At 39.8% G+C, this 20,681-nt stretch overlaps 1 protein-coding gene across 2 annotated transcripts; it reads right to left on the bottom strand.

The window, feature by feature from the left end:
• Positions 1-617: 617 nt before the first annotated feature.
• Positions 618-11,435, bottom strand: LOC144631808 (hatching enzyme 1.2-like). 2 transcript variants are annotated; one of them, XM_078490371.1, is made up of 9 exons: positions 11,146-11,435; positions 9,257-9,393; positions 9,061-9,139; positions 8,300-8,420; positions 7,421-7,596; positions 5,649-5,873; positions 4,638-4,791; positions 4,064-4,181; positions 618-2,170 (listed from the first exon to the last, which is right to left on the bottom strand). In XM_078490371.1, exons 1-9 carry the CDS (start codon positions 11,240-11,242, stop codon positions 2,081-2,083), a joined length of 1,197 nt encoding a protein of 398 aa, XP_078346497.1. In that variant the 5' UTR covers positions 11,243-11,435; the 3' UTR covers positions 618-2,080. The 2 variants fall into 2 exon arrangements, with proteins under 2 accessions (XP_078346497.1, XP_078346498.1); XM_078490372.1 differs by lacking the exon at positions 9,061-9,139 and having other exon boundaries at positions 9,208-9,393.
• Positions 11,436-20,681: the final 9,246 nt, after the last annotated feature.

Below are 20,681 nucleotides of genomic sequence, written 5' to 3'. Positions count from 1 at the left end.
AAATGTGTCATGCGCTATAGGGCGGAGGCAGCTGACCCGCACGATTGGATGCTCAAAAGGAAGGAGAGCAGGGCGGGGAAGGGAGGGGAGAGTGAAGGGGAAGGGATAACCCTGGGATAATCGCGCGGAACACTAATTTTGAGCCCGGGCTGTCGCACACATGAATTTCAATTTTGTTTCAACCGTTTCATCTGGTTTTCGTAGAATGAAGAGCAGGAAATCTGACCGCGAGGAAATAGAGCCTGCGCGCGCGGTTTTTGCTCCAAAATTCTTATGCTGTTTAACTTGGTAATTAAAAAAGAAAACACGCCATAAATGTTGACTTTTAAAAGGCTAAAGGAAAAATTGCAAGGCCGATTCAACGGTTTGGGACTGTATTGAAATTCCAATTCACGTTAGTTTTTAAAAGGCTGGTTGTGTGAGTGTCTGAGAAGAGTGAAATCTTTTTCAAATCTGTTGGGCGACGAGGATCTCGCCTTCGGCTTCGTCCGCGTGTGTTGTGTGCGGCCGAGAGGAACTGAATTTGGTACGTGCGTAGCTGGATAGGTCAGTCAATACACGATAAACCACTTTGAGAAATCGTTTGCATCTTTAATAATACAATCAGCTATAAAATGTGAACCAGTCCAGATGACTATAATTATTCGAGGGAAATCAGTCTAATCTTCGTAGTGTTTTCTGTATTCATTTATAACGCTCGATGCTGATATTATTTGTCGTAACTCGATTGCCTTTTTTGAGAAAAAAAACTTATAATAAACCATTTATTTGACTTGCTCCAAGTCGGTCGTTCACAAATCAGGCTGGATGCGCGCGGGATTTGCGTGTTAGACACGCGAGGGCATCGAGAAATCGCGAGCACGACACGTGCGTCAGCTGCAAAACAACCGTCGTTCTGAGCCATTTTCACACGCGCTTAGCGCACGAGATATATTTTGGCCTCGCGATGATATAAGTAAGACTAGCAATCTGCCGCTCTCGATCTGGATAAATCAAAAATTATGCTCACTTAGAGACAACCAAAAATTCTCTCGATATCATAACGAACGACTTGGAGCAAGTCTAGCTATATAGAGCCGTTTTCACTTGAGTGTAGAAAGTAATTGGCATTTGCTTTGATTTTGCATTACTACGCTATGATTGGTTTAACAATCACTGAAGTAAAACTAAAACCAATCGTGACTTGCTCGCGTTTGTTTTCCTGCGCTTCGCGCAAGCTACATGTAATTACTTTTGATTGGTGGATTTTCCGTGCCTTTTGTGATTGGTCAGAGTGATAACTTTGGTTTTGGTTTAACGACACTTTATTGAAAACTGCTCTATCATGTAAATAGCTTTAGTAGTGTCTCTTTGTATCCTTTATTTAAACCTAGCCTAAAAAATAAAAATAAAAAATTAATTGCTTAATAAATCAAGCACGTTTTAAGTACTGTACTTTGTTAAAAAAAAAAATAGTTTACATTGGTTGCTTTTCTTATAGCAAGTTAAATTTTGAAACAAAAATGGGGGCTCGTACTCGTTTAGAAGCAAGAGCACCTTGTTTATAATTCCTTATAATATCGTAATGCTTTTATTTACGATTACATACTTGCTAAAATTCACGTTTCGACGATTGTTTCTTATTCTACACTGACCCTACACTGGGAATTGGTCTACAGTCAATTCTCTCTAAAACGGACACCGTCGGGACCGGCTCCAACTGTTCGTCTTAGAGAGGTGTCCGTCTTATAGAGTCTATAGATGTGTCCATTAAGAGAGAGTTGACTGTATATCAATTTTTCAGAAAAAAGTTATTTCTAACTTCAAAACGAGAAAAAAGATAATAAGTCATCATACTAGCTCGTTTACGAGAAAATGACACCTCTCTGGCACTGATCTCAAGCCATAAAGGAAAAGCCGCCATTTTAATGTACTACTCTCTAATCACGCGCGAAATTATGTGCAGTAAAGATGCACAATGCAATACTATCAAGCCTCCGCGCTTTTGTGAGTCCCGCGGAAATCAGTCTCGCGTGAAGGTATGTCCAGTATTAACACAGTCAACAACAACCTTCTTCATGCTAATCATCTTTTGTCATCTTTATGGTTTCAGAATAACATGATCTCCAGGGTACATCCAGTCATTGTACTTCAGCAGTATCTTTTTCTTGTTTGGTGTTTCTATTTCCACCTAGGGGAGAAAATAATGCCGTGACAATTTAAACTAAAAGCTAACTAAAAGAGTGCTGTCGATGAACAGAAATAGATCTAGAGTTCTTTGGAGTTTTCAAAGTTGAAACTGATGTTTGTTAAATATTTTGGACAACTGAGTGATAGAATCACGAGTTTTTTTGATGATATGCTTCCTCTAGACAATATAAAAGTTATCAAGTTGAAGAACAGCATATCACCCTGGCAGCCGACAGAGCGAAGAGAAAGGCCAGTTGGGAGAGTTCAACAACATTCACCGGACGAGGCACAATTCACCAGCCAAAATTGCGGCACGTATCTACAAATCTCAAATTGGATTGTTAAGCCACAGCAAACACTGCTACCAACCAGCAACAACCTTTACAGCGCGCTAAATCTATGGACTTTGTGCGACAGATGCCTAATACTTATCACGCCTACTCAGCAAAAGGAGGCGCGGTGGCCTGATCATGCTCGAGCCCTGCATGGCCGGGGTCACACTGCGTTGTGTTCTTGGGCAAGATACTTTTGTCTCATAGTGCCTCTCTCCACCCAGATGTATTAATGGCTAGAGGTGAATTGTAAGGGGAGCTTAAAAACATTAAAAATGAGGAACAACCTGCTAAAGGGAACTATCCAAACCATGCAGGTAGGATTAACACTCAATATTCCAAACCACTTTATGCGACAGAAACCACGGTTCAGTTAATTATTACACCTCCAGTTTCTTGAGGAACTAGACTGTGGCCGGATGCTTTACTTGGCTAAACTTTTTCCCGTATACCAGTTTGAAAACAGTCTGAGTAGTAAAGCAGCAATGAAAGCAGCCTTTTAAGGGAAATTCAAAAACAATAACATGCTACTTATATTGAGGTGGTCTTCCACTCAAAATATGATTTTTCTTTTCTAAAAAAGCTTTGTCAGTCGGTTTTGCTACCATTTTAAAGAACTTCACGAGAAGCATGCAATGAAATTTACTCTGTCCTTTATTAAATTCTCCAGTTGTCAAACCTCTAAAAAGAGTGTTTTGAGTCATATTTTTATTGAAAATGAGAACCTGTTAACTATTATTAGGTAATATTTAATAACATTAACTTAAAAATAGGCCAACGATTTAATAAATTTTATATGTTTTAGATTTATAACATAGAGAATGGTGTGTTTTTCCAATCCTGAAAATTTCAGAACCTTTGGTTGAAACCTTAGAAAGATATCGCTTTTGAAATATTGGTGATCTGACTGTTTGTGCTATCCGAGAAATCAAGCTTTAAAGTTTTACTAAGTTTTATTTATGTCTTTAATTAAGAGACCAATGTAGCCCTTCCAACCGTGTGTGCGTTGGGAGGGGGGGGGGGGGAGGGGGTAGCAACGGGGGTGTGGAAAGCAAGGGGATAGATTTAGAGAAATAACATTAATGTTGCCTTCAATTCAACACCAAATTACACATAAGTCATGCAAATGGTAACTTGCGATAATGGGCTTATAAAATGAAAATTGGAATGATGTTCAAGACAAAGATTGCCGTTTTCCCATTGCGTATCACTTCAAAGCTTTCGTGTAAGATATAATTGAAATATGTTGTATTGTGTTTTATTTGTAAGCACCTTTTTGATTGTAAACAACGGTTGCTATGGACGTTGCTAGGTTACAATATCGCTACCAGCGGGTAGATTTCGTAATTTAAACACACATCAATGCGAAATTAGAGCAAAATTCTTTGCAAATCCGTTTCGCAAATATTTAGAGATTGTAACCGTCTATGTTTCAAAAAATGGTCTTTCTGTAAGAAACTTAATGTTTCAGGGTAGAAGACCACCTTAACCACAATGTATAATAAAGCATGATTGTAATGCCTGATGGATAAATGATGAGCTGAACGTACGTACATACTCACCTTTTCTAACTTCCATCCATTAGGATTCCACCAGTTATACCACGTGGACTTCGCTAACCTGACACGCAGCTTCTTAAACTTTCCAATATTGGGAGAAATTACTGGAAATGTTTGTTTGCTGAAAGAACAAAGGATTCGTGATTGAGTAGAGAATTGAACCTGCGTCACTGAAAAGATTTCGGGTGGGAGAAAATTTACGAACGATGGTCGTTTACTGCTGCTACATTCAACAAATAACTAGCTAAAAACTGAATTGACAAATTTTGTTGGTTTTCTGGCTATTTCAGACTAGACTCTAAGCAGTTTTTTCTTCTTCTCAGCATTTCTTGAGAGTCGCTTATTGACAGAGTCTATACAGTTTGCCGCGAAGCCTTGCCTGGTCTATTGAACACTAGGTATACAGATTCCGTACGCTCGTTCCCAGAACTTGCTATGGAAGCCAAAAAATGAGATCCTTGTCTTAACAAGATCTGGGAAGGGCATTTTTAATTTAAGCTTACGCTAGTGTTCTCTGGTTGAAAATTATTAAGAATTTAATTCAACTACAAATTTGCTGTTGTATATGTAGACCCACCTTCCTCGTTCAAAGGGGTCTGGGACTTCGTCAGTAGATTCCAGTTCTACCTCGCCCGAGTCCCCTTTTTTACCAGCAAGGAGTATATCAACTTGGAGGTCTGTCCCGGCAAAGGACACATCAGACGTGTACACAGTGACAAAGTATAGCACCACTATCAGACAAATTATGTAAAAAAAAATGCTTTGAGAGATGGTCAGATCGGAAGAACTTCACAGATTAGATGTCAAATGTTACTGTCACGAGCTTCACTTCAAAAATTCAAGAAGCTTTAGACGTTTGGAAACCTACAAATGGTGGTCCAGTTTTGTTAAAAATTATAAGCTATAACTAGTGATATTTATATGATGCCATCAGGAACTTTAGATTTCAACTTGAACCAAGTTAGGCTGACTTTTTCAAGTTCTACCCCTGTGGCCTGGAAAAAAACTAATAAAGAATCCCCTCCGCCTTCAAGAACAATTTATTTCATATCTTCATATTGCTGTTCTAGGCGCATTTCGTGTACAAGCGAGAGAATTTCGCCAATTTTAGTACTTTTTTACTGAAAAACAGAAAAATCCCCGTGACAGTGTCCCTTTAAATAAGAGTTAAAAGGTGCATGTATAATACTAAGCAAGTTTGGTGTCTTGAAGAAGTCTAGAGCCTTTAGCTTGTGTTGAACTGATCGATTGGATTAAGAACACTCAAATCTCGTAGGTAAAAGATCGGAGAGATTTCTCCGCTTTTTTCCGCTGAGGCAGAGCTTCTAAGGTCAGGCGACAGTAACATAATTAAAAACGTTAAAATGTTTTTATTCCTCATAGTAAAAATACCCACTTTTAAATGTCTCCTCTAAATTTTTTGTTGCGCAAGTGAATACGACTGATCGCGACGGATGGCGACCTAGTGCTCATGCCCCTCACGCCTCTCAGCTATCGAGAAGACAGGGAAGATCCTAGGGAGATGACGCTCAAAACCTTTCCTTTCCTGAAGCCTTAAAAAGTGGCCGTTATACAAATGCACACTTACAATTGTTTTGAAGCTCAGGGCACTTATAAAGCATGTTTATCCTGACAACGTCTAAAGCTGAAAAGCCGCTACTCTGCCCCAGACGCATTTTGGGATCGATCCTCGCTTCTATCGTATTTTCACCATTTTTGCTGAAAAACTTGTTATCATAATGCATGATCGAATGGAAGTCGTATGGTAAGTTGCCGGTATCTTGGCGGTACGTCGCAAATTCGGACTTCCTAGCTGAAAAATACAATATATAAAATAAGTTATATTATTATTAATAGATTTAGCCAAGCCTAAAGGCGGAGCTCTCCGGTTTTTTCTCTTTGCTCTTCGTTTTAATCTATATCGACTGACCACAGAAGGAAAAAAGGAGAAAGAACAAAATTAAAAAAAAAAGGGCCCTCGATGAGTTGTACACCTGAGCCCGCGATATGGTCATGTGATTCTGGTCAGCCGTTATTTTGTTTTGACAGATTTAAGTTGATCATAATATGGATATCCAGGACGATGTCCAGTATCAAACATGCAAGCTAAGCGGACGTTAACCTATTTCTGGAGTTTGGCCGCCATGTTTGAGCGATTCCGTCGTACGTTGCAAGTACGTAGAGCGCACGCGCACGCGATCCTTTCCGCTAGCCTTTCAGATGCATGGTTTACCTATTACAATGTATGCATGCTTGTCCTTTTTCCATAGTTATGGGGCTTCGGCTCTGCGGCCCTTCTGGCCGCTGGGGAGTTCCGCTATAAATTATTTAAAAGCAATGGTCACACCACACATCTTCGCGGAATTGGCAAGAACCCGCACGCATGCGCACAGTCAGTCCGCATTACTTGAAACTTTGTGTGGTATAGTTCACTGCAACGGACGGTTGACACCAATTTTTTACAAAGTATCGTTTCTTTGTTTGTTTTGCAATATTTCCATCAATATACTGACGAAGACCACCCAAAGTGATCCGAATTGCGTTAGTACCGTATTTATTCGATTAAGCGCTCAACCTCGAACAAGCGCCCTTTAAGTAGGAAAAGTTAATAAGCGCCAACCTCGAATAAGCGCCCACTCTCAAGGTCCAAAAATTTATTTATTTATTTATTTATTTATTTATTTATTTATTTATTTATTTATTTATTTATGGATTCGTACAAGTACAGGTGCTTAACAATAGGACATAAGTCCCCTACTTGGTTAAAACACCCACACCCAGCCCCCTTAAAAATATCCCGACAAAACCCTTCCCTGACCCGACTAAACTACAAATCAAATAAATCTAAATAACACAAATACAATCTGAAATATACTAATCAACTTAACAAGTCAGACAGACAGAGAAAATATTAATACGGCGACACTTAGGACAAATTAATTTAAAGGAACGAAAATTGTCACCATCAAAAACATTTAAAAGTCTAGTAAAATAAAATGACTTAAGTTTACTTTTAAACGAGCTTATAGTGTCGGAATCTTTGATATTTTTAGGTAAACTGTTCTATATATCAAAGTTATTCTGTTGAAGTAAAAATCTCGGAAGGAAGACGTACGACAAGCGTTTGCGCCCAGGGCGCTTAATCGAATAAATACGGTATCTACGATCCAAACTTCCTGGCATGAAAAGTCCGGAATCCGGGCCAAAATTCTCAGCTAATCCGCAATCCACTGTATTCTCCAAATCCACGAATCCGCTCAATACATCGAAAAAAACCACAATCCGTGCGTTCAGTTATAGCCAAATCCGTCAATCTGCGCACCTATTAACCCCCCCCCCCCCCTCCCTTTACGGACTAACCTTCTGGAATGTTTTGGTGTAAAACAACAACATGTTGATCTCTGTCTTCTCGACTTTGCTCGTGTAAAAAGCCAATTGCGTGCATAATTTCGTGAATAGCTCGTCCTCTTGTGTCGCATCCTTGGCCTAGAGAAAGTTGCTGTCTGCCAGTACGCCGTCCAATTTGAGCCCAACATCTGTGATACGAGAAAATACGTGATCAACTTTGGTCCCCCCACAAGATGTTGTTGACTGAGCTAATTTTCCTTTTACTGCATTACCCCTTTGCTTCTCCTCCTTCTCTTCCTAGTTTCATTCATTCATTATTTCAGTCATTCGTTCATTCTTTCGTTGGTTCGTTGGTTCGTTGGTTCTTTCGTTCGTTCGTACTTACGTTCTTTTTTTTGTTCATTTCTTTCGTTCGTTCTTTCGTACATACTTTCGATCCTTCGCTAGTTCTGTCGTTTTATCCTTCCTTCCTTCCTTCCTTCCTTCCTTCCTTCCTTCTCTATAAATATTTTTCAATTTATATATATTAATTATGTTTTTAGTTAGGCAGGTTAGGTGTCCACAATTAGTAGAGGGGACTTTTCCCCTCAGCTACTACAGTTTGACATGATAATAAAGTTATTATTATTATTATTATTATTCCTTCCTTCCTCCTTTCCTTCCTTCCTGCCTCTATTTTCTCGTTAAATTGTGACAATTGCACGTATGCGTTAGCATGCCCGTTTTCTCGTCCATTCGTTCTTTTGTTTGTTTGTTTGTTTGTATTTTAGGACATTGTTACAAAATGAGCAAGAAACAGAGAACTGAACGAACATGCGCTTTTCAAAGATAAAAAAAGTTTGGTTTAATAAAGAACATCACACTTAATTTACTTTTTTAGAATCTTATTACCCTGAACCCTTGACAATTTCTATGTAGTCTTTGTCTGTGTCAGTTTTTTCTTCAAATCTGATACACGTCCTCTTGTTAAATTGTTTAACAGCTTTTCGAAAGGCCTTGACTGGTCCGGTGCCTAAAATCACAAAAACATATCTCATGAATTTACGTATACGGTTTGACTGAACCCTTAATTCTTTCCCACGAGACGTTTCTTAGGAACCTTACCTATTTTTATTGCTAATAAGGGATTTAATTTTAATATTTAATCTTGTTTTTTTTTTCAGACAAGCTTCTGGACCTTCTGTTTTGCAGGGATCGTTAAGTAGGTCACAGTCTATAAGGTCTCTAAGGATTATTACTCGTTAGATCTGTCTTTTTACATTTTAATTCTGATTCTATTGTGGTGCATTCATAGTGCCTTTTAGACGCTTTTTGGATGCTCAAGCTCCCCTGTCCACTCTTTGTTTCTAATTTATTATATACATTTTCTCTGTGGTAAGGTTAAGCCTGCTGTCGATATAAGTGACTCATCAGGCCGGAGCTTATCCCGGTTTCTCTAGCATTAAGCGACTAGGAGTATTTCTACTCCTCCCTGGATGGGATACTAGTCCATCGCAGGGTTATTCCCCAGCAGTAAATTCGCCGGTAACTATTTGTAAACCTGGGTGGAGAGAGGCACTATGAGAGTAATATGTTTTGCCTAAGAACACAACGCAGTGCCCCGCGCAAGGTCTCGAACCCGAACCGCTCGATCCGGAATTCGGCGCACTAACCATTAGGCCACCGCGCCCCCACTTTCTCTGAGGAGTAAACCGTAATATATTGGACACGCTCTCTTGCTATAGCATAATCCTGGTTGAGAAAAATAAACGAGGAACTGTTAAAAATAATCTGTCTAGTACAAGTGTTTTTCCTCTTACCAAACAATTTACTGAAGAATCCAGTGTTCAATGAATAAGGGACTCGCACAATTCTGCTGCCTTTCGAAGTCGTTCCAGGCCAGTAGAAACTATGTGATTTTGATTTCAAAATGGCACCTCGCTTGCTAATTCTTCGTGTGTGGTTTACGAACCACTTGTCCACCATCATATCACCTTCGATGAGAACTAAAGCAGAAGAAAAAAATTGCAGATTAGCACTGTTCAGTGTTGTCTTGGAATTTCAAGCTGCTGTACGCCACGAACTCTCGCGTAGGGCTTTTCACAAGTAGGGCTTTTCACAAGTTGCTCGAGATTTCCCTTAAGGTTGCTCGTAATTTCTCAAAAAGTTGCTCAAAAGTTACTTTAAAAATCCAAAAAGGTTGCTTTTGATTAGTTAATGTTGCTCGAAAGTTACCCAAAATAAATCCAAGACGCTGCTTTTTATCAAGAAAATTTCTCCAAATATATGCTTATTTCCCTCTGAAGGTAAGATTTCCAAGCAGTTTACTGACTTTAATGCAATTTGCTAAAGAGTTTTGTAATGTTTAAATGCGGAATGAGCCAAAAGTTGAAATGTCTTCCGATCTTCCTCGAAAATCTTCGCACACTTCGTAAATCTTCGGAAACGTTTGCATGGCCTTCGAACAACACTCGGACAATCTTCGGAGATCTTTGGTCTAGAAATTGCTCAAAATGCAACAAGTTGCTCGAGAGGAAATAAGTTGCTCGAAGGGGAAATAAGTTGCTCGAAGGGGAAAAAGATACTCGAGATAGTAAAAGTTGCCAAAAAGTTGCCGAGCAACTTGTGGAAAGCCCTAGTCTCGTGTGTACTATGTGTTCCTCGCGCGTCGAGTGACGCTGGCCTCTCCCGCGCGCGCGTTTCACCCGAAAACTCAAAAAAAAACTGGGAGCTCCTTTCCAGACTAAGCTCTGTTCTTACATTGTTGTTGATCTGACCTCCCACCGAGATAAACGCTTCAACCTGTTCATCCCACAATGAAAACAGATTGGTTAATAAAATATATCGTTGTCCGGACCAGACATAATTATCCGACTTGTACGACTCAATCAGGCAGTTAATCAGTTTTTCTGCTAAAAATACCACATCCCTGATTGCTCGCAGTCACTTAGCTTCAGTTAATCTGCCAACACCTTATGTTTGTCATATTCACGAGGATCAGCCAACCAACAATTTTAGCCATACGCCGTGACAATTTGGTCCTCGACTTCAGTAAATTAAAAACCTTTTTCTGAAATTGTAAATTAAAGCTTTTTTGGGATTCAAGTTGCTTGCTTCAAGGTAATTGCATGAGCTGACCGCGAAAAGCTTCATTTTGACTTTATTGGTCTTTATCACGCGAGTATTAAAACTAAAATCAACTGCTAATCAGATTGCTCTTCTACTGTCCCCGAATGATCCCGCACCGGTCCAGTATATATACATAAAGATAAATTTGATTCGCATAAAAAACCCTCTCGAGATTTTTACTCGTTTGTAAAACGACTTTAGAGAATCGCTTTTCGCCCGCAACTCCAGGTGGGTCCTAACGCGGTCAGAATCCCGTTCATTTTATCCTTTTCGCTTTCCGCTTAACATATCGGCTATAAATAGTTTTTTTCGGTCAAGTAATAAATCTCTTATTAACTTGCTCGGAACCGTAGGGGAGAATATCGGCCTTCAGTATTTTCTGTACGGTCGGTCGGTCCGTACTGTCAAAACCTTGCCGGGTCGATATTTTACCAGCACAGGTTTTGCGCTTGGTTAATAAGATGTATATTTATTGGCTAAAACTAACCGTTTGTTTAATCTTCTACTCCATTTCACTCCTGCTGTTAAGATGACAACTCAATTACAATTTGCGACTGAGCTAAACGTACACAGGTTCAGTAATGCTCTTTGGTAGTTTAAACACTTATAACAAATGATAAATAACCTACCAAACTGATTTCCATTCAAAGTTCTTGCATTTCGCTGACTGATGTGGAGGAAAATAACGGCGAAGGTCAAGGTAAAGCAAACATTGTAGACTCGCATTGCCCCAAGTCACCAAACACAGGTTCGTAACACCTTCATCTTGTTAACCTTCTTGTTTTAAGTAGAAAAAACAACTTTCCCAGCAAAACTGACTCAACCTACGTAGATTCTGAGACGAGAACGGAGTGTTTCTGAAAAACGTGGCGAGAACACAGTGGCAGAGATATAGAAATCAAAGCCATGATGATTAATGGTCGAGTAAATACGCTTTTTTATTTTCTTTTTAACCTGCTGTATAAACATTACAAAAACCAGTCGACCCAATGGGGGTGCATTTGTCTTGAAAAACAAAATTCTAGAGCTTACATTAAGTTCTAGGTCAAGTTCTAGTTTGGGATTTTGAGAAATGAGAGAAAAAAAGGTTTTTCAATAAAAAAAAACGCTGCAAAGTCTTCTATACATGTTATGAAACACCAAAGAACTGAACCAAAATCTTAGCCAAACCTTTATATTAAATAAAATTGTATTTCATTGGATAGCAATTAAACTCTTGATAAAATGTAAATTAACCTGTCCGTTAGAATTGTTTTCTTTTCTTGTCGCCCATTTGTGATCAATGTTTTTTCGTCTTTATATGAAGGATCGAAACAAATATTGGGCAAAAGCCAATTGTGAAAGGTCAGATCTGTGGTCCCTGCTAATTTAAAATCTTGTTAAAATTTAAGATTAAATATGTAACGATTTGTATTGTACTTCAATTAATTGACAAAATCGAATCAATTTTCAATTTAATTGGTGAAGTTTGGTTTGGGGGGGGGGGGGGGGGGGGGGGGGGCGCGCGCGCGGGGGGGCGGCCAGGGCGCGGCGCCCGTAGTATGGGCGGAGGGGCGGGGCAGTCCTTTCAGATACATCTAGTTCAGAGAACCAGTTTGTTTGGAAGTTTAGTGGAACCCGCGTATCCAATCACCAACGAGCCAAAAATATCTGGTTGTATTAGCGCCCTGTTTTTTTTTTAATTAAATATAAACAACAATGGTATATATATATATTTTTTTTTTAAAAGGAAAATAGACAAGGTAGGTTTTTAAGCTACGTATACCTACTAAAATGTACAAGGCAATGATAAAATTCATTTAAGTAAATTACGTTCATGCAAACCATGTTTTCCCGGGCGTGGAACACGATAAGAACGATTTACACCACCTTATTCCCAAGGCGTTTTCATTCGTTACTGATTCGGAAACATTTAGATAAAATTTCGCTCCTTCAACACCAATAAAGAGTACAATAAACATTTTACGCAATACAGTGGAACCCCGATATAACGATATGCCAAGGGAGCAGTAAAATAATATCGTTATATCGAAACTCCCGATATAACGATATAGCCGTAAAATAACCGAAAATATCGTTATATCGGGGTAAACCTAACATATACTTTTTTTTACTGAATAAAGAGGCTTAGAACACATGCAGTATCATTTCCGTACATCATCGTACAAAGCTGTTGTCAGAAACTTTAGAGAGTACTCGATTACTCAGTTACTTTATTGATTTAAATTTACTGTTTTGCTTAAATTGTGACTGTGTAGGGATAATATCGTTATATCGGGGAAGATTTTACGTTCCGTCCACTAAATTCTTATCGTTATATCGGGAATATCGTTATATCGAAGATCGTTATATCGGGGTTCTCTCCCATACATTTTACTGTAACTTTTGCCGGGACATAGAATATTCATCGTTATATCGGAAATATCGTTATATCAAGGATCGTTATATCGGGGTTCCACTGTATGACGTCAGTTGACAGTGAGTTGCAATTATCCGATTCTAAGTAGTGTTTGCAACTTGATCATCACGAATTGTTTTATCTCGTCAGTTGCAGAATCAAACACAGTAAAGAAATCATCCGAATTCAGGGAGGGGACGAGGCAATTACTATATATTGTCAATGGGTGGAGAGAAATTAATATACAATCGAAAATCGAAAACCCGCTTAATACGGACACCTGTTAATACGGACAATGGACACTTTTCCGTGTCCCGAGTGACAAAATGTCATACATTGCCAACCCCGCTTCACGGACACTGTTTATCTGTGCACTGTCAATTTTCATTGTCGCGATTATTTGGTAACTTGAAGACATTATTGGACCCTGGTCAAATAATGACAGAATTCGACGAGTTAAAACGATTTTATTACAAAGAATAGCTTAATAGGGTGACTTGCAAAGGTTTTGTCGAATCTTCAGTCCGCCTGGTTGTGCTTGTGGTTGATTAAAGCTTCCGTGCAAAGTAAATTTACCGTCTTTTTTAAATGAGTTTAGAGTTTAAGAACGGTTACGGTCAGAGTTTCAGTTACAAAGGAAACTTTATAGAAAACGTTCTGTTGCCGTTGAAATACGTTTTATTTCTTGTATCTAAAAAGTTGCGACATTTTCAAATAATTCCATTGTTGAGTTTATTAAAGTTTAGTTCGAGTGTCTGACTAGATCGTAAGGTTTTCGTAAAAACTATTAATTTCAGTCAGAGAGTTGACAGTTTGCATTTGCTGCAGTTACAGTACAATTAAACAATGTTTTGTTGCCGTAAAAACGTTTGCTTTCGTCTTTGTGTCGATAAAACATATATCCGTGACTTTTTGTCCGAGATCCCGCTTAACCCTTTCAGTGCTAAATTTCTCCAAAAACAGGGTTTTTTTCTACCGTTAAACTGAATTTTTGATGCTACGATCCTGAATTTCCTTTAACTTTGCTTAAAAAGCACTTTTCCACAATGCAGCAAGATTTTGATGAAGATATCATTGAAAAATGTACAAAATTGTACTTGGCGCATGCGCATAAGCCAAAATTTGGACTTTTTTTTTTTTTTTTTCTGCGAAATCGTTTCCATTTTTTTTTCTTGCTCCTTTTCCTTTCGTTTCTCTCGGCTTTGTTATTTCCACTTCTTTCTACTGTATCCGTCCTTCCTTTAGACCAAAAAAGTTTTGATTAAAACATTGGTAAACCCTGAAAAGAGGACCTCGATCTTTTACAGGTGTTTTGGCCTGTTTAAGCACCGATTTTGCACTAAAAAGTGATTGACTTTTTCTCGATTAGCTCTGTCAGAATGCGACCGATACGCAAAATGAATAGTTCTTTGAAAAGGTCAAACCTAGCTCTATCAGATGCTTATCACTAAAATCTTCTGACTTTCAAATTGATGACGTCACAAGTGGTTCATTGACTGCTCCTCCAAATGTCGAGAAAAGTCGACTTTAGCAGTGAAAGAGTTAATACGGACACTCCGTTAACACGGACAATTTGGCCTGTCCCCTTGGTGTCCGTATTAACGGGGTTCCATGCACTGTAATACTTTTACCAACAAGGTTAGGGCTTGAGAAGTTCTTTACAAATTCCCATTGAACACACACTAACGAAGCCAATTTCTCTGTCCCCGTACTGGTCGAAAGGTATTTTAGTTTTCTCACTCCATTTGTCCTTGTCAGGATCGTAGCATTCAACTATTACTCCTTCAGACTCGCTGCCATAGTAACCGCCGGACACGTACAGGTTGCCATCGCAACACACCATACTGCGGAAAGTGTAGCCTCTTGTGACAAGGCTCCGGATAAAATGCCACTCATCCGACCGTTCGCTGTCCCGGGGGGGGGGGGGTACTCCATATAATGGCCTATACGGGGAGGCTCCGCCCGAAAGGGGTACCTTTTTCAGGCTTCAGGTATATAAAAGGGTAGTGATTTCAGAAGTTTAGGTATATGAAAGGGTATGTAAATCCAATTTAGGGTTTTAAAAGGGCCTTGAATTAAAATATTTCGAACAGACGCACTTCATGACTGTATTATTTTAATTTATAAAGCGCAACATGAAAATGACAAGAAAACGTCCTGTTCTAAGTCTATGCCATGTCTTTTAGGTATATGAAAGGGGTACCTTTTTTCAGTAAAAGGTATACGAAAGGGGTACAATTTCTGTAAAAATGGTATATAAAAGGGTAAGGGGTAAGAGCTTGGGGCGGAGCCTCCCCGTACAATACTTTTTTGAGTGCCCCCCCCCCCCCGGGTTCGTTGTACACCTCACAAGTGTCTGACGCTCCTTTATTTCCACCAGCAATGAAAACTTTTCCGTGTGCAGTAGCTCCACTAGATAACAAGCGTGGTCGGGGGTCTGTGTCGGCCGCCTAGCAGCATTCTCGCTTCTTGAATGTCAGCCACTCTGTCCCACATGTTTTGGATCATGTCATACCTGTCGACATCGCACAGACACTTGTCCTTGATACCGCGCACTCCACCGCCAATAATTAAAGTAAATGAAGTTGTCTTTGGCTACAAGGCAAAACCTTTCTCGTAAACCCGAGACAAATGATGTAATTTTTTGCCAAACGTTTTCCTCTGGTATGTCATGGGGATCATTGGGAGGGGGAGGGGGGCGATTACTAAAGTGACAGTTTTAAGGAGAAGGGGCTGTAATCATGGCAAGCTTCACTCCGCGTTACATTTGTTTGAACAGTCTCCTTTTCTTCCTTGGTTTACTGTAGATGAAAACGCCATGTACCAGCTGTGGTTGGTTGCTAGCGCAATAAGCACATTATAAAGGGGTAAAAAACGAATGCGCGCGAAAATCTTCCGACATTGATTTTTTCTAAAACTTTCACCACTCTGAGATTATGAGAATATTAATGTTAGAAATGTAACAAATAATGACAGTCACCCAATCCGCGGAGAGTATATAGTTTAGTTTATAGACTAATAATACAGACTGATAAGCTGTCCAAAAGAAGCCCTTAAATCTAATCAAAGGCCCTTCGAGAAGCCTCATGGTAATTCGATGAAGTGCCGTCCTTCGTTTTTTTTTTCCAAATAAGCGTTCAATAAGTTAACGGTCTCGCTTCATTTTCATCCTTAACAGTTTGCCAGAGTTAAATGACAGAATAGAACTGATATGATAATACTGGTTATTACAAAACACGACAATGTGCTATTACAATTTACGACAGCTCGGAGTATTACAAATCACGGCAGCATGTTATTACAATTTGTAATAGGTGCGTTATTACAATTCACGACAACTGTTATTACAATTTACGACAGCTATTACAATTCACGACAACTGTTATTACAATTTACGACAGCTATTACAATTCACGACAACTGTTATTACAATTTACGACAGCTATTACAATTCACGATAACTGTTATTACAATTTACGACAGGTATTACAATTTACGACTTTATTACAATTCACGACAGTACATGCGTGAATAGGTCATTGTCAGCTTGTGCTCTCAGACTTAGTAGGGCGATTTTTTTATCACCAGAATTAAGTGTAATAATCTTTGATCTTTTTTCGCATTTAGGAAAATTTCTTTTGTAAATAATCAACGTCGTTCCCTGGAAGAGAAATCCTGGGAATGAGGTTGGAGAATAATTTGTTTTTGATTGACATGTGCTGAATGGCGTTTTAAAGAACCTTTCTGTCAGCATGTTTACAGTTAAATGCATGAATTAATTGCGGTTTAATATCAGAATGGAGTGAGTGATCAAGTGTTCGAGTGAGTGAAACACGTTAGCCCTGGGCATACTGTATAATACATTCTAACATCCCTTTAAAGAGGGATTTATATATCTGTACTGGAAGGGGGGTTATTTTGAGATGGAAAATGTGTTTCAAACCTTTTGATGGGTTACTTCATGTATTACTAAATTGTTTTGGTGCTTACAAGATACCAATGCACGATTCCCTCAATAGCGCGTACCGCCTTTCTATTTCGCTTGAGAAAGCAAAGTTTGATTGCTTGGTTGGTTGGGCTGAGCCGGAGAATGCTGCCTTGCGCGCCATCAATACAATTTTAGCTAATGGCTTCAGTGAACGATGTAACTCGGTCAAAATGGTAGAGTTTAATTTTACTGACCTTTGAAAAACGTCGGTAAGTTTTCCCGCCTTGGCGTTGAGGGAAAACACGTTCCCTAAGACAGGAAGAGCCGTTAAGCGCGGACCAGGCGGCATGTTCCTGAACTCGTACAACACCATCAGGTAATGCAATGTAAGCAGCAGAAGAAACAGCACAAGAACATTTTCAAGGCGGAGATAACTGTTAATCGTGAGAAACACCGCCCATACCATGTTGTGCAATAAATATTCACAGCCGTTGGTTAAATCCCTGACTTGCTGCTTTGTGCTTGTCCGCACAAAAGGCCGTAAATCACTGAAGCGATACTTTAAGTCTGTTGCACACGAATGGAAAAGCTTACTGAAGCACGATTTAGCCTCTGTTGCACAGGTAGAGTATAGGCTCACTGAAGTGTACCGGCGAGAGTAACAGAGCAGAAGTTTCTCAGGTATTTTATTTTCTCAACCAATTAAATACCTCAACCTCGTTCCCAGGGCTTTTCCCTTGGTGATTTGGAACGGCGGGAAAAGCCCTGGGAACGAGGTTGTTAAAAACCTGATACATAAAGCAAGAGTTATTTTTGCCTGCGGATGCAGACGTATTTTCGGCTGTCGTTGGCGGAGAGAAACGACAGCCGGAAGTACTTAGAACTGCATTCGCAGGCTAGGCTCGAGTTCGTACTAAAATACTTTTCCGCATTAGCAGGCTGAGTTTATTTGGTATTTAAAAATGACAGTTAATGGTTTTTGATGTCTCGACCAATTAAAAAGACGTACCTATCTTAGGTTCACAGAGCAGGAGTTTTCTAAGGCACTTAAATTTACGTGACAGTTAAAATAAAAAAAAAAAACGTGACTCCGAACTATACGACAGCCGAGGAAGGACTTCCAACTTCGAATTCGGATTTCCGACTTCCGACTTCCGACCTCCAACTTTCGACTTCAGACTTCGGACTTCCGTCTTCCGACTTTAAACTTACGACTTCTGAGTTCTTGTCACACTTCTTGTCAAAGTCTTGTACGTGACAGTTAAAATAAAAAAAAAACGTGATTCAGAACTTAGCAGGACTTTCTCGGGATTTCATAAATATAAATAGCAACATCAACAACCTTGGCATTTTTGTGAAAGCGATCGTCGTTGTTGGGGAGGTGAAAGTGTTTTCCAATATCCCTTGGCTAAACACAATCAATAACCAAACCCGAAACGCCTTCAACAAACAAGAGCAAGCCGGAAGTCCACATCCAAGTTAGGTACTAAGTACAAGAGCAGGATTTTCGTTATTATTTTTTGAGCAGCCGATGAAATTTGAGAAAAAGATGCGCCTGAGCACTTTGTGTTTCTGCTCGCCTCAAAAAGATGAAAAACGGATGATCTGACAAGATGATGATGTGGAGCGAAACAGAAACGTGCTATGCGACTTGTGTTTTTCCAGTGAGCTGAAACGTTTATTAAATCACGTCACATGCCCAGAATTAAAGTCACATTCTCACTTCATTTCCTCTTTTTGAATGTTTTCTTCTCTTTTTCTTTTTTTTTTTCATGGGAGTTGCGTGAATGGGTCATTGATAGTTTGTGCTCTCGGGCTTCGTAGAGCGAATTGTTTTTCACCACTGAAAACGGATGACGTGACACGAGTTGACGTGACGCGAAACAAAAACGTGCCGCGATACGAACTGAAACGTTTATTAAATCACGTCAAATGGCGAAATTGCATGTATCTCATACCTGCTATCAGTAAGTCACAATCTCACTTCATTTTCCTCTTTGAATATTTTCTCATGGGAGTTGCGTGAATGGGTCACTGATGGCTTGTGCTCTCAGCACAGGCAGACCACCCTATGTGTTCGTGGTTAATTATTGTTGGTGACATGAGACGAACAAAACAAATTTTGAAATTTATAAGGGTTACTAAAATAAAGCTCTGGAAATGACATATCTAAACGACATTTCGCTCTTAATATCTCAATAAAGTTTAATGAGACGTTTATGGACTCATGTGTTGTATTTCTTCGCCTGCGCGGGCCGTTTTGAGCGCCTTATTAACTGATTTAGCCGGCCGAAGGCCGGTAAGAGAGAAAGAGGAGACAAGGCTGAGAAATTCCGAACATGCCAGCCGTTTCAAATCCACCAATCAGGTTTTGAACCACGTTGGGCTGCCGCGGAATGCCAGCGCTGATTGGTGAATTTGAAACGGCCGGCACGTTCGGAATTTCTCTGGTCGCTGAGTTGAGCACCGATTATATTGAGAAAGCCGTATGCATGATTTCAGCGTGGATTTTCTCGGAAAATGTTGGAGGGATGAAGCTAAAATTCGGCGAACAGATAGAGCAACAACTCCCCGATCGATAGCCATCGTCAGACAGGCAAGATTTTCAGTAGTTTGGCGTTAATTCCGGTTTGAAGTGGAGGAGGTCGCTGCTGGCGGCCGCCGACTTGCAAGCCTTGTCTCCTCTTTCTCTCTTACGGGCCTTCGGCCGGCTAAATCAGTTAATAAGGCGCTTAAAACGGCCCGCGCAGGCGAAGAAATACAACACATGTGTCCATAAACGTTTCATAAAAATATGTCATTTCCAGAGCTTTATTTTAGTAACCCTTATAAATTTCAAAATTTCATTTGTTCGTCTCATCTCAACAACAATAATTAATCACGAACACATAGGGTTGTCTGCCTGTGCTCTCAGGCTTTGTAGAGCGATTTTTTTTACCACTAAAATAAAGTGTAATAGGCTTTGATCGAGGATACCTAAACTTTGAGCCAGGATCCGAGCCAGGATTCGAGCCAGGATCCGAGCCAGGATTCGAGCCAGGATCCGAGCGAGGATTCGAGCCAGGAATCGAGCTAGGATCCGAGCTAGGATCTGAGCAAGGATAATTAAGAATGGGACTAACTATTAAGCGCTCCGGTTAGCCTGAATGGCACTCCGGTTAGCCTAAATAGCGTTCGGTTAGCCTAACTAGCACTCTGGTTAGCCTAAATAGCGTTCGGTTAGCCTAACTAGCACTCTGGTTAGCCTAAATAGCACTACGGTTAGCCTACTTTAGCTTGGGTTGCTTGCGGTTAGCTTTAATAATAGGGTTAGGATTTCTATCTGAAAAAAGGGTGTATCCTAGCTCTGATTCTAGCTCAGATCCTGGCTTGAACCCTGGCTCGAATCCTGGCTCGAATCCTGGCTCGAATCCTGGCTCGGATCCTGGCTCGAATCCTGGCTCGGATCCTGGCTCGAATCTTGGCTCGGATCCTGGCTTTATCATTAGTTTATCTCGCTTTGATCCTCTTTCGCATTTAGGAAAATTTCTTTTGTAAATACTGATCAACCTAGTTTCCTGGAAGATTTGTTTCTGATTGACATGTGCTGAAATGCAAACGGTTCTTTCTTTTAGCACGTTTACCGTTTAACGCATAAATTAATTGCGGTTTAATATCAGAATGGAGTGAGTGAGTGAGTGAGTGCAATCAAAGTCTCAAAAGTCATTTTAATACCCTCATTACCATTCGGTAATAAAAAGTCCGGCTTCTTTACTGAATATGACTGTAGTGTCTGTTCAAAATATTGCCAATAAATCCCTCAAATCAATTTTCTCTGCTAAATATTGTTTATGTGGATC

This window comes from Oculina patagonica, chromosome 12 (assembly GCF_052425735.1).
Source record: "Oculina patagonica isolate OP01 chromosome 12, crgOcupat, whole genome shotgun sequence".
Taxonomy (NCBI): domain Eukaryota; kingdom Metazoa; phylum Cnidaria; class Anthozoa; order Scleractinia; family Oculinidae; genus Oculina; species Oculina patagonica.
This window is presented reverse-complemented; position numbering and strand designations above follow the sequence as displayed.

Bases quoted from the DNA above. Each gene is read 5' to 3' on its own strand.
- LOC144631808 (XM_078490371.1), bottom strand. From the start codon at position 11,242: ATGCGAGTCTACAATGTTTGCTTTACCTTGACCTTCGCCGTTATTTTC. The intron at 9,140-9,256 runs GTGCGAGTCCCT...TTTCTCAACCAG, and splicing joins CTTCGAAAGGCAGCAGAATT to GATTATGCTATAGCAAGAGA. The intron at 8,421-9,060 runs GTTAGTGCGCCG...TTGTGATTTTAG, and splicing joins GGGGGCGCGGTGGCCTAATG to GCACCGGACCAGTCAAGGCC.